The sequence below is a fragment of the Podarcis cretensis genome, assembly GCF_951804945.1.
Source record: "Podarcis cretensis genome assembly, chromosome: 3".
NCBI classification, from domain to species: Eukaryota; Metazoa; Chordata; class Lepidosauria; order Squamata; family Lacertidae; genus Podarcis; species Podarcis cretensis.
The window spans coordinates 59495998-59509118 of record NC_137172.1 but is presented as its reverse complement, the minus strand read 5'-3'; the positions used below and the strand labels follow the sequence as shown (position 1 = coordinate 59509118).

The window sequence follows — 13121 nt, the reverse complement described above, 5'->3', positions numbered from 1 at the left end:
GGGATGTTCAGTCCCTTGCCTGCCAGGCTAAAATACAAAAACAATTAGCAAAGGACAGGGTGCCACCTCCCCTGTGTCAGCAGAGAAGCTGCCCTCTGTTGTCACTATACTGTTAATTCTAAGCTCAGTTTGGAGGACTCCATTTATTCTATTTCTTTTGAATGTGCCAAGCCAACAGCTGTATTGGCATTGTGCCAGATACATGCAGATTAACATTTAATCTTCTCATTGTGTGTCCAGTTCATACTTTAGGAAGTATGCATTATTAAAGACTTTACCATTCCAGTCATGTCTTTCCTTTCTGATGTGAAGTTAATGTTCCTGGATCAGGCTTGCATGTTTTCTTCTTTCATCCCCCCACTCCCATACCTTCCCCCCTAATTTAAAATGCATCCAAATTTTCTTTTGGAAACAAGGACTGCTCTTGTTGGGCCTTTTCAGAGTTTTTAGTTATGGCAAGCAGTTTATATCTTGCAGAGCTAAGTCCCTCTCCTAGAATTCTCCATGATACACTTACAGGTGTGTGTTGCCTTCCCAGAGAAGCTGGGATGACTGAGAACGTAATTACTTACTTTAAAAAAAGATATTACATTACCACTTGAAGTTTTCAAGGGCAAACATCACGGAAACACAGAATAAGAGTCAATAGAAGGCCAGCTACTCAGAAGCAAGTCCCACTGAGTTCAGTGAGACTTATTCCTAGAGAGGTGCTGTACAGGATTAGTTTCTCTGTTCTTCCCCATCTCTCTGAAACAGCATAATAGCCAGGAAAAGGGTTATAGCTAAGTGGGAGAGTACATGTTTTTTGCATGCGGAAGGTCCCAGGCTCAATCCCCAGCATCGCTCTTTTTAAAAAATAATTTGTATTGATTTATCATAAACATATGCACAAACTAACACATAACCATACAAACAATAACAGAAGCAATAAACAAAGCATATTCAGTATAAAAAGCAAATTACTGAGATGCAGTATTTTATATCCCAATCACAACAAGGAGCAAATCATGGGAGTAGTACTTATATGGCTTCCTATTTCTGTCATCAAAAAAATGGAGACCAGTCCATGTCAAAATTGTCTGATTTGGCTTCGCTTCAGATAAAGCATTAGTAAACTATGCCTCCCACATAGGAATGTAGAAATTCTGAGTATCTCTTGTTAAAAGATCTCTTGTGGTGGAGCTGAGAAAGTTTTCTCTCTGACCAAGACCTTAGAGAGCCGCTGGCCACTATCAAAGCAAGATGGACAAATGTTTTGACTCCATATATGGCAGTGTCATGTGTATTATTCATACTCCTTTGGTCTGTAAGGACAGAGGAGCAGAGACTTACCCTTCACTGCCTGCCCATGGGCTGCGGGGAAGTGTGCCTGCAGCAAAGAGGTTGCACATACCTCCGTATCTGTACTGTATATGTGGAAGTTTATATATATAGCTTTGGAGTAACTGGGTGGGTCGTTCTCTGGCTAGTTTGACATTTGGCATTGTAGTTCAGAGAACTTTCCCAGCTGTGTGCCAAATTCAAGCCAGGTGTGCTCTGATGGCTAACCCTGTCTGCGCTAAGGACATGCTTGATAATGTTCTACTAGCCTATCAGATAGCAATAGAAAAAGAGACACCAATAGGATACCTAATCCCTCATTTTATATTCAGTAGAAACTGGGGACTTAACAAGTTCCTTGTGTGCAATATGCTATTCTAACTGTGAATCAGCCAGCAGGGGATGCTGTAAAAGTAATGAATTCCCTGCACTCTGCTTCATCTCAAAGTCATATGTCTCTCCCAAATCAAAACCATCCTTCTCTTCAAGCTTATGTGTTTAATTGCTCTGCTGGGTAAAAATGGGTCCTTCTTTATCCCAGACACAGCCAAAGGTTTTATGGGTGAAACCATTTCTTTGCCACCACAAGTAGGATTTTTCTTTCTGTTGCTTCTAGTGTTTGCTTCATTCATTTTTTTCTTGAAAAATATTTTTACAACAGAATCATACTAATTGTATTCACGAGGCCCTCGCCCAGTTAAAAAAGAATTTATTTGATTGAGCTAGTCCGAAATTTCTAAGATTAATCTGCATAACTGCATATTTTTTTGTTTATATATGTGTTGTAGCAGGACTTATCTTAGGTAGGGTCTACACATTAATACATATAACAAAATCCCAGTGGTCAAAAGCAGCAAATGGAGAGGATGGGGAATGTTATAATCGTAAAAGTTTTTATAACCTGTAGCCCAGTTTATCTTTTTAATCATTTAATTTTACCAATAAATAGACCGGGGTGGGAGTGGGGTCTACTTGTTGCTGTTATGAATTCAACCACATTTATTTGCATGACATATTTGCTATATGTTAATTTGGATTTTTGTATTTGTATTTGGGATTGTTTAGGGACTTCTGTTGGGGAGTGTATTTTTATTAGTTTGTATACAGTAGTATTGTTAATTGTTTCAATTATTTTTATTTATGTATTTTGTGCTGTAACTTTGTGTTGTGAACCATCCTGAGACCTATAGGGCGGTATACAAATTTTAACAACTCAGTGGGGCTAAAATAGATCTATAGGATTGTACTGTAGATCTATAGGATTGCAGTCCTTTGACTCTTTAACTGGGTACAAGCCTCATTGGAACACATTTTATTGTATGTAAATTGTATAGTATATTTGTTGTGATGGATATTCTCAGTGTATCTTCTCAGTGCAGAATAACAAAACACCATACTTAGTAAATAGGTACATTCAGTACTTTTTTCTGGGGGTACGCAAGGGTACACAGTACCAGCACTGGGTACATTATTATTTTGCCTATTTAGACCCAATAGAAAGCTGGTGATCCATAGTGGCATAAGTGGCAGAACAGAGATATATGGATTGCCTTGTTGCAGTTCCATAACTCTCCAACAAATTGAACTACCCTGTCATCATGGTTAATACTAGACGCCATTTGTTGATCCACAAATCCCAGGAGAGTAGAATTTTCCTGAATCTGGATCCTTCAAACTAGTATCAGGCACACATAAGATTTTCTTTTCATTGTGTATGACCTGATATATAGGGTTTGAGGAATTATGCGGTAGAAAACATGGAAACATCAAGGAGACTGAGCAAGGAAGATACGGAAGCTAGAAGGCTAAATAAAATAGTCCATACAATAAAAGTCTTGATTATCAAGAAGGCCTAGTGAGTAGTCTGTGAATAGCTGTGAACTATGTCTTACTATTGTGGAAGAGAAGTGGCTGTGATAAGGATATGATGGGTATTTGTGTGAAAGACCTATGTAAGATGCTCTGAATTTTCTAAAAGAAGAGTGGGATATAAATAAATATTGTGTTATACAATGTAACTATTTTGCAGAGTAAAGTACAGTTGTCTCAGAAGGGAGGAGGCAAAGCTACATTGAGAAAGGTCTCCCCCCCCCCCCCGGGACTGAGAAGGCAGTTCTCTTCAATCCCCTCTCCCATTTATTCTGAAGAGAAGCCTCCCTTCCAGTCCACAGACATCTTTCTGCTTCAGAGAGGCAAGCTTCATTGGTCCTTCTATCAGTGCGGTAGCTAAGTGGGGGGCTAGCTGTTTGTTTGTTTGTTTGTTTGTTTGTTTGTTTGTTTGTTCTGGGTAAAGCCTCCAGAGGAGTGCCATTGAGGCTCCCAGCATGTGTGCGTATGTGCAAATGCATGTTTGTTTGGGTGTGTGTGTGCCATATGGGTCTTTGACGAGCTGGGTAATCTGGTGAACCGGGTTCGCTTCCCCGCTCCTCCACATGCAGCTGCTGGGTGACCTTGGGCCAGTCACACTTCTCTGAAGTCTCTCAGCCCCACTCACCTCACAGAGTGTCTGTTGTGGGGGAGGAAGGGAAAGGAGATTGTTAGCCGCTTTGAGACTCCTTGAGGGGAGTGAAAGGTGGGATATCAAGTCCAAATTCTTCCTCCACCACCACCACCACCTCCTCCTCCTCCTCCTCTTCTTCTTCTTCTTCTTCTTCTTCTTCTTCTTCTTCTTCTGAAATAAAACCAAGTTCCACCCCTGCCTTCCAGCCAATGAACTACTTGCCAAAAAGAAAGAAAAAAGCCTCCATGAATAAGCAATAGAATGAGTATCCCAGGGACAGGTAGGACAAAGCTAACCATCAAAGTGTTTCCTTCTAAACCTTGTTAACTCTTAAATTTAGGGGGTTCATGGGGGTGTCTATGAGACTCGAATGGGAGCTCCCATAAAGCCTTCCTTTCTGCAATGGGACCAGAGAGAGGTATCTGAGGAAAGGGAGGCCTCTTCTTTCTTCCAGGCTCTGTAGGAGGAGCCTTCCAAAAGGAAGATAGCTATAGGCTTCCAAAACTCACCTTCCACATCACAACAAGCAGTTCTGGACAGGGTTATATGCTATTTTTGTCTTTCCTTTTACATGTGAATGTGGACTTGATAGACCTTTGGTCCCATGAAAGAGTTGCTCTTACATTCTCATAAATTTTAAATTTTGATCAATGTATTTTTTGAATTCTTGCTTTTTATATTACAAAAAAGTAAAGAATTTATATAGGAGTAGCAAACTCTTTGTACATTTTAAGTGCCTAGAATTAAGAAAGAACTTGTTTCCCTGTAGTGAGATGCAGCATTTCCTTCCATCAGGTTACACCCGTTGTTCAGTGCTTTTTAAATAACTGAAAACTCTGTGATTGTTTAACCATTTTGAAGCATGCCTCAGCAATTATTTCAATGTTGAGGCGGACCTAATGGGAAGAAATGAGAATTATAATTTTTTCCATCTTGAATGTATGACAGGAACTTTCTATTAATTTTCCCCAGGCAGTTCATCATTGGTTAATGTGCAATGTGCTTCTCACTAAAGTGGCCTTGGAGCATTTTTGTGGTTTTTCCATAATTAATGCCATGCCTCATATGTCCACTTTTACTGCATTCATTAGTTGACTTCAGTGGATTGACACCCCACATAGAATTATTGCAAAGAGTTTGTTAATGCTAAGTGGATGTAATTTTCCATGCTGGATAAAGTTTATGGGTCAGTTGGGTTTGCTTTAAGGTAATTAACCCACCAATTTCAGTGGCTTTACTTGTGTGACATTGGATATAACCCCATTGTGTTAGCAAATCATTGGTTTTAAGTCAGGGGTAGGGAATCTTTTTCAACCCAAAGGTCACATTCCATTGTGAGCAACATTTTAGAGGCCTCATGCAAAAGGTGGGCAGGGCAGAGACAAAAAAAAGGGCAGAACCAATAATATGAGAGCCTTACAGTTTGCTATATTCCAGCCTTGCAAAAAAGTCAGAAGTGTATGCACAAGTACAGATACACACACAGCCTCCTCCATCAGGCAAGCAAGAGACATTAACACAAGTCAGGGACATCTTCAAGCTGTCAAAAGCACTTGAAGAAGGCACAGAATGCATTGAAAGATTTTAGCAGTATCACAATACAACATTTTGAAACAAATCATTATAGCAGTAATAAAAATTAAGCAAACAAAAAGAGCCATCCCGCCTTGCAAACCAGCTTGCTATCACACTTAAAAACTAGCAGTAATTTTTAAAAAATCCAGTCAAGAAAACCCCCAGAAGAATAAAATGGTCTTTGCTTATCTCATAAAAATAGAATCATAGGTGCTAGGCATATCTCTCTGGGATAAAGTGTTCATCTGATCTCTGCAGATGAGACACCCAGGATATGTGATGATCTAAGACTTGGGTACTGAGTGAACAGACAGGTTAGTGCAAGAGAAAGCAGTTCTTCAAATACCTGATTCCTGGCCATAGCAGTCACTTAGGTTTGTTCACCCTAAACTGCTTAGGACTTTTCATAGCCTGTGTTTCAAGTTATATTCTGTGGTTTTTAAAATCAGCAGGAGAAGAAACTCATGTGTTATAAGGAAATAAAACTTTCATATTTAATTTAACATATTTTGGGTTTTTAATAAATATGTGGGAGGTTTTTTTTCTTAGTGCTACAGTCTCCTCTTGTAGTGGTGGGAATAGTGTTTGATGGATGGGTTACTCTGCCTTCTCCTTCCCCTCCCCCATTTTTCTTTTACTGAAATTCCATTGACAATAATTAAGAAACAGGGGCCAGCAAGAGGTCAGTAAGTCTCTGCCAGTGAAACCAGGGATTGTTTCCCATGTACAACACTCTCTATTCCACCTCTCCCCCCCCCCCCAGCTTTGCCCTTGTGGCAAATATAACTCTGATGACTTCTGCCTTTCTTGTAAGTTGTGCAACTAGTGAGGAACCGAGGGTGGGGAGGGAGATGATTTATGTGAGCGAAAGACCAGCCAGTTGATTGTGTTTTGATTGTTCCCTGCTTCTCTTCACTTACCAAGTAGTGGTTAGGAAAGCCAATCTTACATCTGGTACTGTAACTCCCGACAACAGGCGTTTTGCGGCAAGGTTAGGATTCCTGCATAGTTCTTTTGAGGGAGAAATGCTTAAGCCTAAATTTTGGGGTTACGCAACTGAGAAAGGGCAGTACTCAAGGGAGGATTATTCAGAACACAGTGTTAGGTCTCCTAAATGCCAGCCCTGTTAGGTCATCAAGCCTGTGGCTCAGTATTCATAGGATGTGCTTCCCATCCTGCAAAGTGATGGAGGGATGGAAGAAAGGGCTCCTATAGCTATAATTAACTATGGGTGTTTCCAGATAGGGCTTAATACTGCAAACAGGATATTCAGATGCCGCAGACGTTGGAAATACGTTTTTCTGACATCGGATTTTCCATGAAAATGGTGGATATGCATTAAATGAGAGAGAGAGATACAAGCTGGCATTTTGACACTGCTAACATGCTGTGGGTGCTGTGAAAACCTATAATAACACACCCATCTGGAAACACACAGTTAATCATGTTTAAATTCCTGGTTTTATTTATTTATTGAAAACTTTTATACAGTAGGCCCGCAGCTAACGCGGGGTTATGTTCCGGGGATCACGCCTAAATCCAAAATCGCATATAGTCAAAAGCCATTGGGTTCAATGGCAGGTAGGATTGCCAAAGTTGGTACCCCTGGTGGAGACAGACCACTATGCCAACACTCAAGAGCTTCAGCATGGGCCAGAAGAAGCTGGAAATAATATACAATACGATACAATATACAGTGGTGCCCCGCAAGACAAATGCCTCGCAAGACGAAAAACCCGCTAGACGAAAGGGTTTTCCGTTTTTCGAGGTGCTTCGCAAGACGAATTTCTCTATGGGCTTGCTTTGCAAGACGAAAACGTCTTGCGAGTCTTGCGATTTTTTTCGCCCCCCCCCCCCTTTTTCTAAGCCGCTAATAGCGCTAATCCACTAAGCCGCTAATAGGGTTGCTTCGCAAGACGAAAAAAACGCAAGACGAAGAGACTCGTTGAACGGATTCTTTTCGTCTTGCGAGGCACCACTGTAATAGGAATGGGGCTAGGATATTAGGTCAATAAATTGCTTCACAGGAAGTATTTGTCATCACAGAGCCAATTACTTTGGCGTAGAACAGCAAGTGAGATAATATAGGGATGCACTTGAACAATCATAGGTCTTCATGTGCAGCATAGTAAGGCAAACCTGCTTCACTTTATTTAAATACAGTGTCGTAACTGAGGCACTTCATGATGCTCTAACGCTGTGCTCTAGTACTAAACTCTTGGAATATGAAATGTCTGAAAGTTTGGCACTTACCTGTATGTATATGTACAGATGAAGCAAAGTAAACAATAGTACTGTTTTGTTTTGCGACTTTGTCTAACATCTTATTTTATGTAAGAACAAATCTAATAGTTACAAATTTCATTGTGATGCAGATGGAAATCAAGCCTGACCTAGGAAAGCATCTCTCTGAAATTTTAGGGTTGCCATATGCCCTCTTTTTCCAGTACACGTCCTCTTTTTCATGGGTAGAGTTGTCATAGTGATCCATAGTTAGAAGTAGAAGTCGGCAAATGTGTCCTCCTTCTTGCTCTTCGAGATACAGCAACCCTAAACTTGGTGTGCACTTTTCTGGAATTAACTTTATTTACTTGATATATATGACAAAGTCAGCAAGCAAAACCATGATCACAGAAAATAAAATCCATAAATGCAAACAAATCTTAGCTTTTGTGTTAGTAAAGTTACACTTCTTTGGATTGCAATGTAATTCTGAAAATTGTTTGAAATGAGCTTTGGTTGAGACATTATAGGGATATTTAAATAAAGAGCAGAAAACTGAAGGATGCACAACTTTGGAAAGGACATATGGGGAATATGGGCAATTTCCTGAGCTACAGTCACACTTGTTTTTGTCAGAGGAACAGGGTAGCACTGCCAAAGCAGCAGTAACAGCTTGGCTTTATAGTTTCCTGACCATCTGACAAAAGGTTGTTTCAGTTTACTGTACACAGTTCTTGGGAACTGCAGATGCTGTTGATTTTGTTCCTGTTCCCCTGTGGTCCTCCGTGCAGTTCTGGAATAGAATGACCCAAGCTGGCCCACTTTCCCTCAGCATTAGAACATTGCTGATGTGTCAGAGATGCACTTGTTCCAAAAGAAGCTGAGAAAGAGACCCCGCCTTAGCACACACGCCAAAAAATTGGGTCCCGTTGGTCTTGCACCATTCTGTTGGCAGCTGGATGGTGTGCTATCTCTTTAAAGCAAGTATAATTTTCTGAACTGGCTTGGTCAATTTGTTATGGTTTAAAACTGTGGAGCCAGCTGTCTGCAATCTGATGTAATGTTGCCATAGAAACTAGAAATGAAACACTTAAGCATTCACTACAGAATTTCTGCATCCAACATTAGCCAAAATAATTACAACTTGAGCCATTAGGGGCTTTTGGATGAGAGCTGGGGGGAGGGGGGCGACTTGTGGTAGCGTGGATGAGAATCAAGCTGTTCCTGTTTACAGTGCTACAGATCCATGTGTTTTATTCCTTAGAATATCCAAAGAGATGAACTACTTTATACAGAAACGGCTATGCAGATTATAGGGCTCTGCTTTTGGCACAGAGTTGTTAGCTGTGATGATGTGTTCTGGAACACGATAGCTGTGAACTTTTAGAGGTACAGTACTTGGACTTGTATTGTAAGGGCTGTGACTTCTGAGTGCGATGCCTGTAGCGCAACATTCTGCAAAATGCCCTTTTCCTGACTGAGGAAAGACCTTTCTCTGTAGGGAACCATTTAACATAAGGCAAATGTTCTACATTTCCTGTGATGCTTTCCTATTCCACGCGGGGAGTCTTCGAAAGAGAGTTAATCTCTCTCATGTTCATATACAGGGAGGGGTTGCACCTGTACTGTACCAGATCAGTGCTGCATGCCAGTCTATCCAGATCCATCTATGTCCTGTCCCCAGGCAGGCTCACTCTTTAGCTGACCGGCTGGTTGCTCTTCCCTCACCAGCCACTTATTCACTTGGCTAGGTCAGATATCGCCTCTTTATCGGAGTAACTTCCATAGCCCAAGACCCTGTTGCCTTAGAGAGGAGACTAAACACTGCTGAAAAAACTTTCCAGCCAAGTGGAACACCTTCACACAGGGCAGTAGCCAAGTGCTTTCAGTAGCACAAGGACGCCTGCTTGCTCAACAGAACTTCCCCTCATCCCCCTCCCCCACAGGCCACCTATGTCTATTCTGGGGTTTTCTCCAACCTTCCAAAGCAGATTTGGGAAGGACGTAGGGGCACAAAGTGAGAAGGGGGGGCGTTTTGTTGTGTAGGTGGAACTCCTTGCACTAATGGGAAGCACTTAGTTGGATACCACCTAAATTGCTTTGACATTTACCTTATATTGGGAATGCAGTATAGAATCATAGAATTGTAGAGTTGGAAGAGACACCAAAGAACTCTGCCTCCAAGGTGAGCACATCCTTCAACCCTGCATGGAAATAACCAGGAGAGTGCTGTGGAGGAAAAGTCCCATCTTGGAGGACCATCAGGAATTGCACTCTGGATTGCTGGATTCTGATCCTACTTGGATGGGGTCAACATTTCTGCTAGGGAATTAATGCTTTAATCTAGTGGCCTCTTTGCTTCATGAAGCTCCAGGCTGGGTACATGAAAGCAATGAACGCATTTCAGAAAGTTCCCATCTGAAATTAAAGGATGCATATGTGACAGGAAAATCAGTCCAGCCCACAACGATGAGATCCTTGTGAAAGTTATTTTGTCACCGTGTGGAGATACATGGCTGCAATGGTTTTATTTATCAAGGGTAGCTTAATTAATGAAGCAGATCACTGCCAGTCTGTTTTATGTGAGGGTTTTTTGTGGTTTTTGTTTGTTTGTGGCAATAAGCACCAAAAATAATGTTCATGAGAACTTCTCCCATTTCAGTACAGGAGTAAGTCACACTTTACCTCCTATCCATGGTGGAAGAGGTATTGAATATTCTTATCCATTCATTGCACCATCACATCCACCAAATGTATAAACTAAACATATTTGCCTAAGGGCTGATGAACATACGGAGGCCACTAAGATTGCCCCTCTGCAGGGTGCTGCTTTTTGTTGTATGGATTGTACAGCTTTCTCTTTAGTAATGTATTTATCTTTAGTAATGTATAGAACAATATACTCTACTTTCTTAAGTATTGGACTAATAACTGTTGTTCAACCTAAAAAACATCACTCAGTGCACCCAAAGGATTGAGGAAATATATTTGTCATTACCACTCAGAACCTTGGCATCCTTGCAAAATATTTTTGCAACGGTATAATTTATTTCAGAAGGTGTGTGTGTTTTAACCCCGCCCCCAAAACCCCTCTAGTTTACATTATAAATACACCAGACAAATGATGCTCTAAGTGCCAGTTGGTCTTGCCTTGGACCAAATGGTTAGCTTCACGCTTACATGCTTTGTAGGAGTCATTTTTTAAAGAAAGCTTATTTTGTCAGGCTTAAAACATCACCAGAAAATAATGGTGCATTCCAACATGGAAACACAAGTGACCTGAAGTTCACTGACAGGAAGTTGCTCTTGAGATTTCTAAGCTGGATGTTCAGAATGTGATGAATTGGTCAGAGCTCTGTACATGGAGGCAAAGTGAGGGATACAGTCTTCAGAGATTTCCAGCTGGAATATTCTCTCTTCCTTGGAATGCATTGTGTACAGTGGCAGTTCTGTACTGTAAAAGCAAAGAGGGCCCCACTCTTTCTTCCTCCCCCTTCCCTGCTTTCTACTCTCTCACACACAGATTCTAAACAGGGCACAACAGAGGAAGTAGCATATTGAGCACTGGATCTGGCTTGAAAATGGGAGCTCTGATTTGGTTCACAAGGAATGGATTGTTTCAGCTTGTGGTGTCACTGCTGCTGGAGAGGGTGGATTTTTTTGGTCTCTGTAATGTTTGATACTTGAGGGAAAACAGCTGGAACTGAGCATACTGCATCAGATGTGAGACAAAATGGGATGCTGGGGAATATGGACTATACTCAGTGCCTGTAAAGGTCAGAGTTTTCCTTTGGTCAGATCTGGAGGAATGCTGCATCCATATTAGAAGCCAGCCTTGAGAATCCTCAGAATGAGAAGCTCCGAGACAGCGAAGGAGAAGATCTTTCTGTGGCTAATAAAACAAGTCAGAGTGGATGAGATCTCCTATTTCCTTTCCCTTCCCTTCCTTTTACCCCCCTCCCATCATTTTTGCTGCTGCTGCTGTTTTTGATTTACTTGGAAGTCTGGAAAAAAGTAGTCAATGATAGAGTTTCAGTTCAGTTTGGAGAAGCTGTTTATAACCAGGTTTTTAAATGTCAAGAGCCGCCAGGCCAGACAAGACCAGTGCCTGACCCAAACCACAGGAGCCTAACTAGCATGGCTAAAAGAGTCCCAGGAAAGAGTTCTGCCTGAAATGCGCTCAGAGACAACGTGGAAGTAGCTATTATTGCACAATGGGTGGAGAAAAGGATGAGGGCTGCAATGCATTTAGGTGCCTGAGACCTTACCGTGTGCTAATTTAGAAGTTAAAATGGTATGTGCTGTTCTTTTTAAAGCAGTTTGTGTGTGAGAGAGAGAAATTGCGGCGGGGGAGAGTAAGTGTGACCTGAGCTTGAAAATAACAGTTTTAAGTTACAGGATTTTCCTTGTCACGGAGCACAGTAAGCCTGAGGCTGCATCGACTTGACTTCAGAAAGTGATTGAGCTGCGGGATAATTCTTTTATTAACATTTCCTTTTATTTCCTTGCCAGTCAAGAGAGCAGTCGGATGATGAATCTGAAGAATCGGTGAAGTTTAAGAGGTTGCATAAGCTGGTCAACTCAACTCGCAGAGTGAGAAAGAAATTAATTAGAGTGGAAGAAATTAAAAAGCCCAACAGTGAAGGTAAAAACCCAACAGTGCTGAAATTAAAAAGTGTCTGTTGCTAATCATGAAGTTGTTCTCTGTTTGAAATATGCTTGGACATTTTTCTTATGGGGGTAAGTGGGGGAAATCCTATGTAATGAGTTAAAGAGATGACTGTGTCTGGTTACCATCATGTGACGTTCTTCCATGTGCTATGTTAAAGTTAATTGTCTGGATCGCCCTTTGTGTTAGACCGTTACACAAGGAAGTTATCATTTTACTCTTCTGTTACTTTCTTATTAGTGTCTGTTTTATAGAGTGTCTGATTTCCATTGTCCTTTAAACTGTTTTTGTATTTGCTGTGGTTTTGATTATGGTTCCTTACTGGTTTCAATGTGGATTTATTATTGTGATTTTATTGTGGAAATGGATACATAGAAATACTTTGAATGAATGGATGGATGAATGAATGAAAAGGGAACTTACCAGTTTCCCCCCTCCTCCCGGCTGCAGTCACCATCACCATCATCCCCCTGTCCCATTGCACACCATTCTAGAAGGTCATCTGTGCAAGAGGCTGCAACAAAAAGGGCGAAGAAAGCCCCACAGCATAAGCAGAACTCCACCCCCTAAGTCTTTGGATCAAAACCAATAGTGTTTTGATATTTTACAAAGAGTGGAGGGGTCTGCTGGGTTTGTGAATGTCACTGCTGAAATTGTTAGCACGGTTGGTCTTGTGTCAGGGAGCACATTTTGTCAGCAGAATAACAAAAGGCATTGTAGTTTTCTGATGCTGCATGTAGTAAGGATATTTGGAAGAAGGTATCAGAAATGCATTCTCAATCGGATCTTTCCAAGGTGTCTGTGGAAATCCTATATTTCAAAAGCTGCATAGAT

The 13121-nt window shown here is 41.1% G+C and overlaps 1 protein-coding gene across 5 annotated transcripts in view; it reads left to right on the top strand.

Moving 5' to 3' along the window:
• The window catches only part of LOC307213538 (SAM and SH3 domain-containing protein 1-like), a 529506-nt gene that overhangs the window by 478118 nt on the left and 38267 nt on the right, over window positions 1–13121 (top strand). For all 5 annotated transcript variants that reach the window (XM_079971495.1, XM_079971497.1, XM_079971498.1 and 2 more), the window contains exon 9: window positions 12131–12263. In XM_079971495.1, the coding sequence (XP_079827621.1) occupies window positions 12131–12263 (133 nt within the window). The remainder of the gene's footprint in view (window positions 1–12130; window positions 12264–13121) is intronic.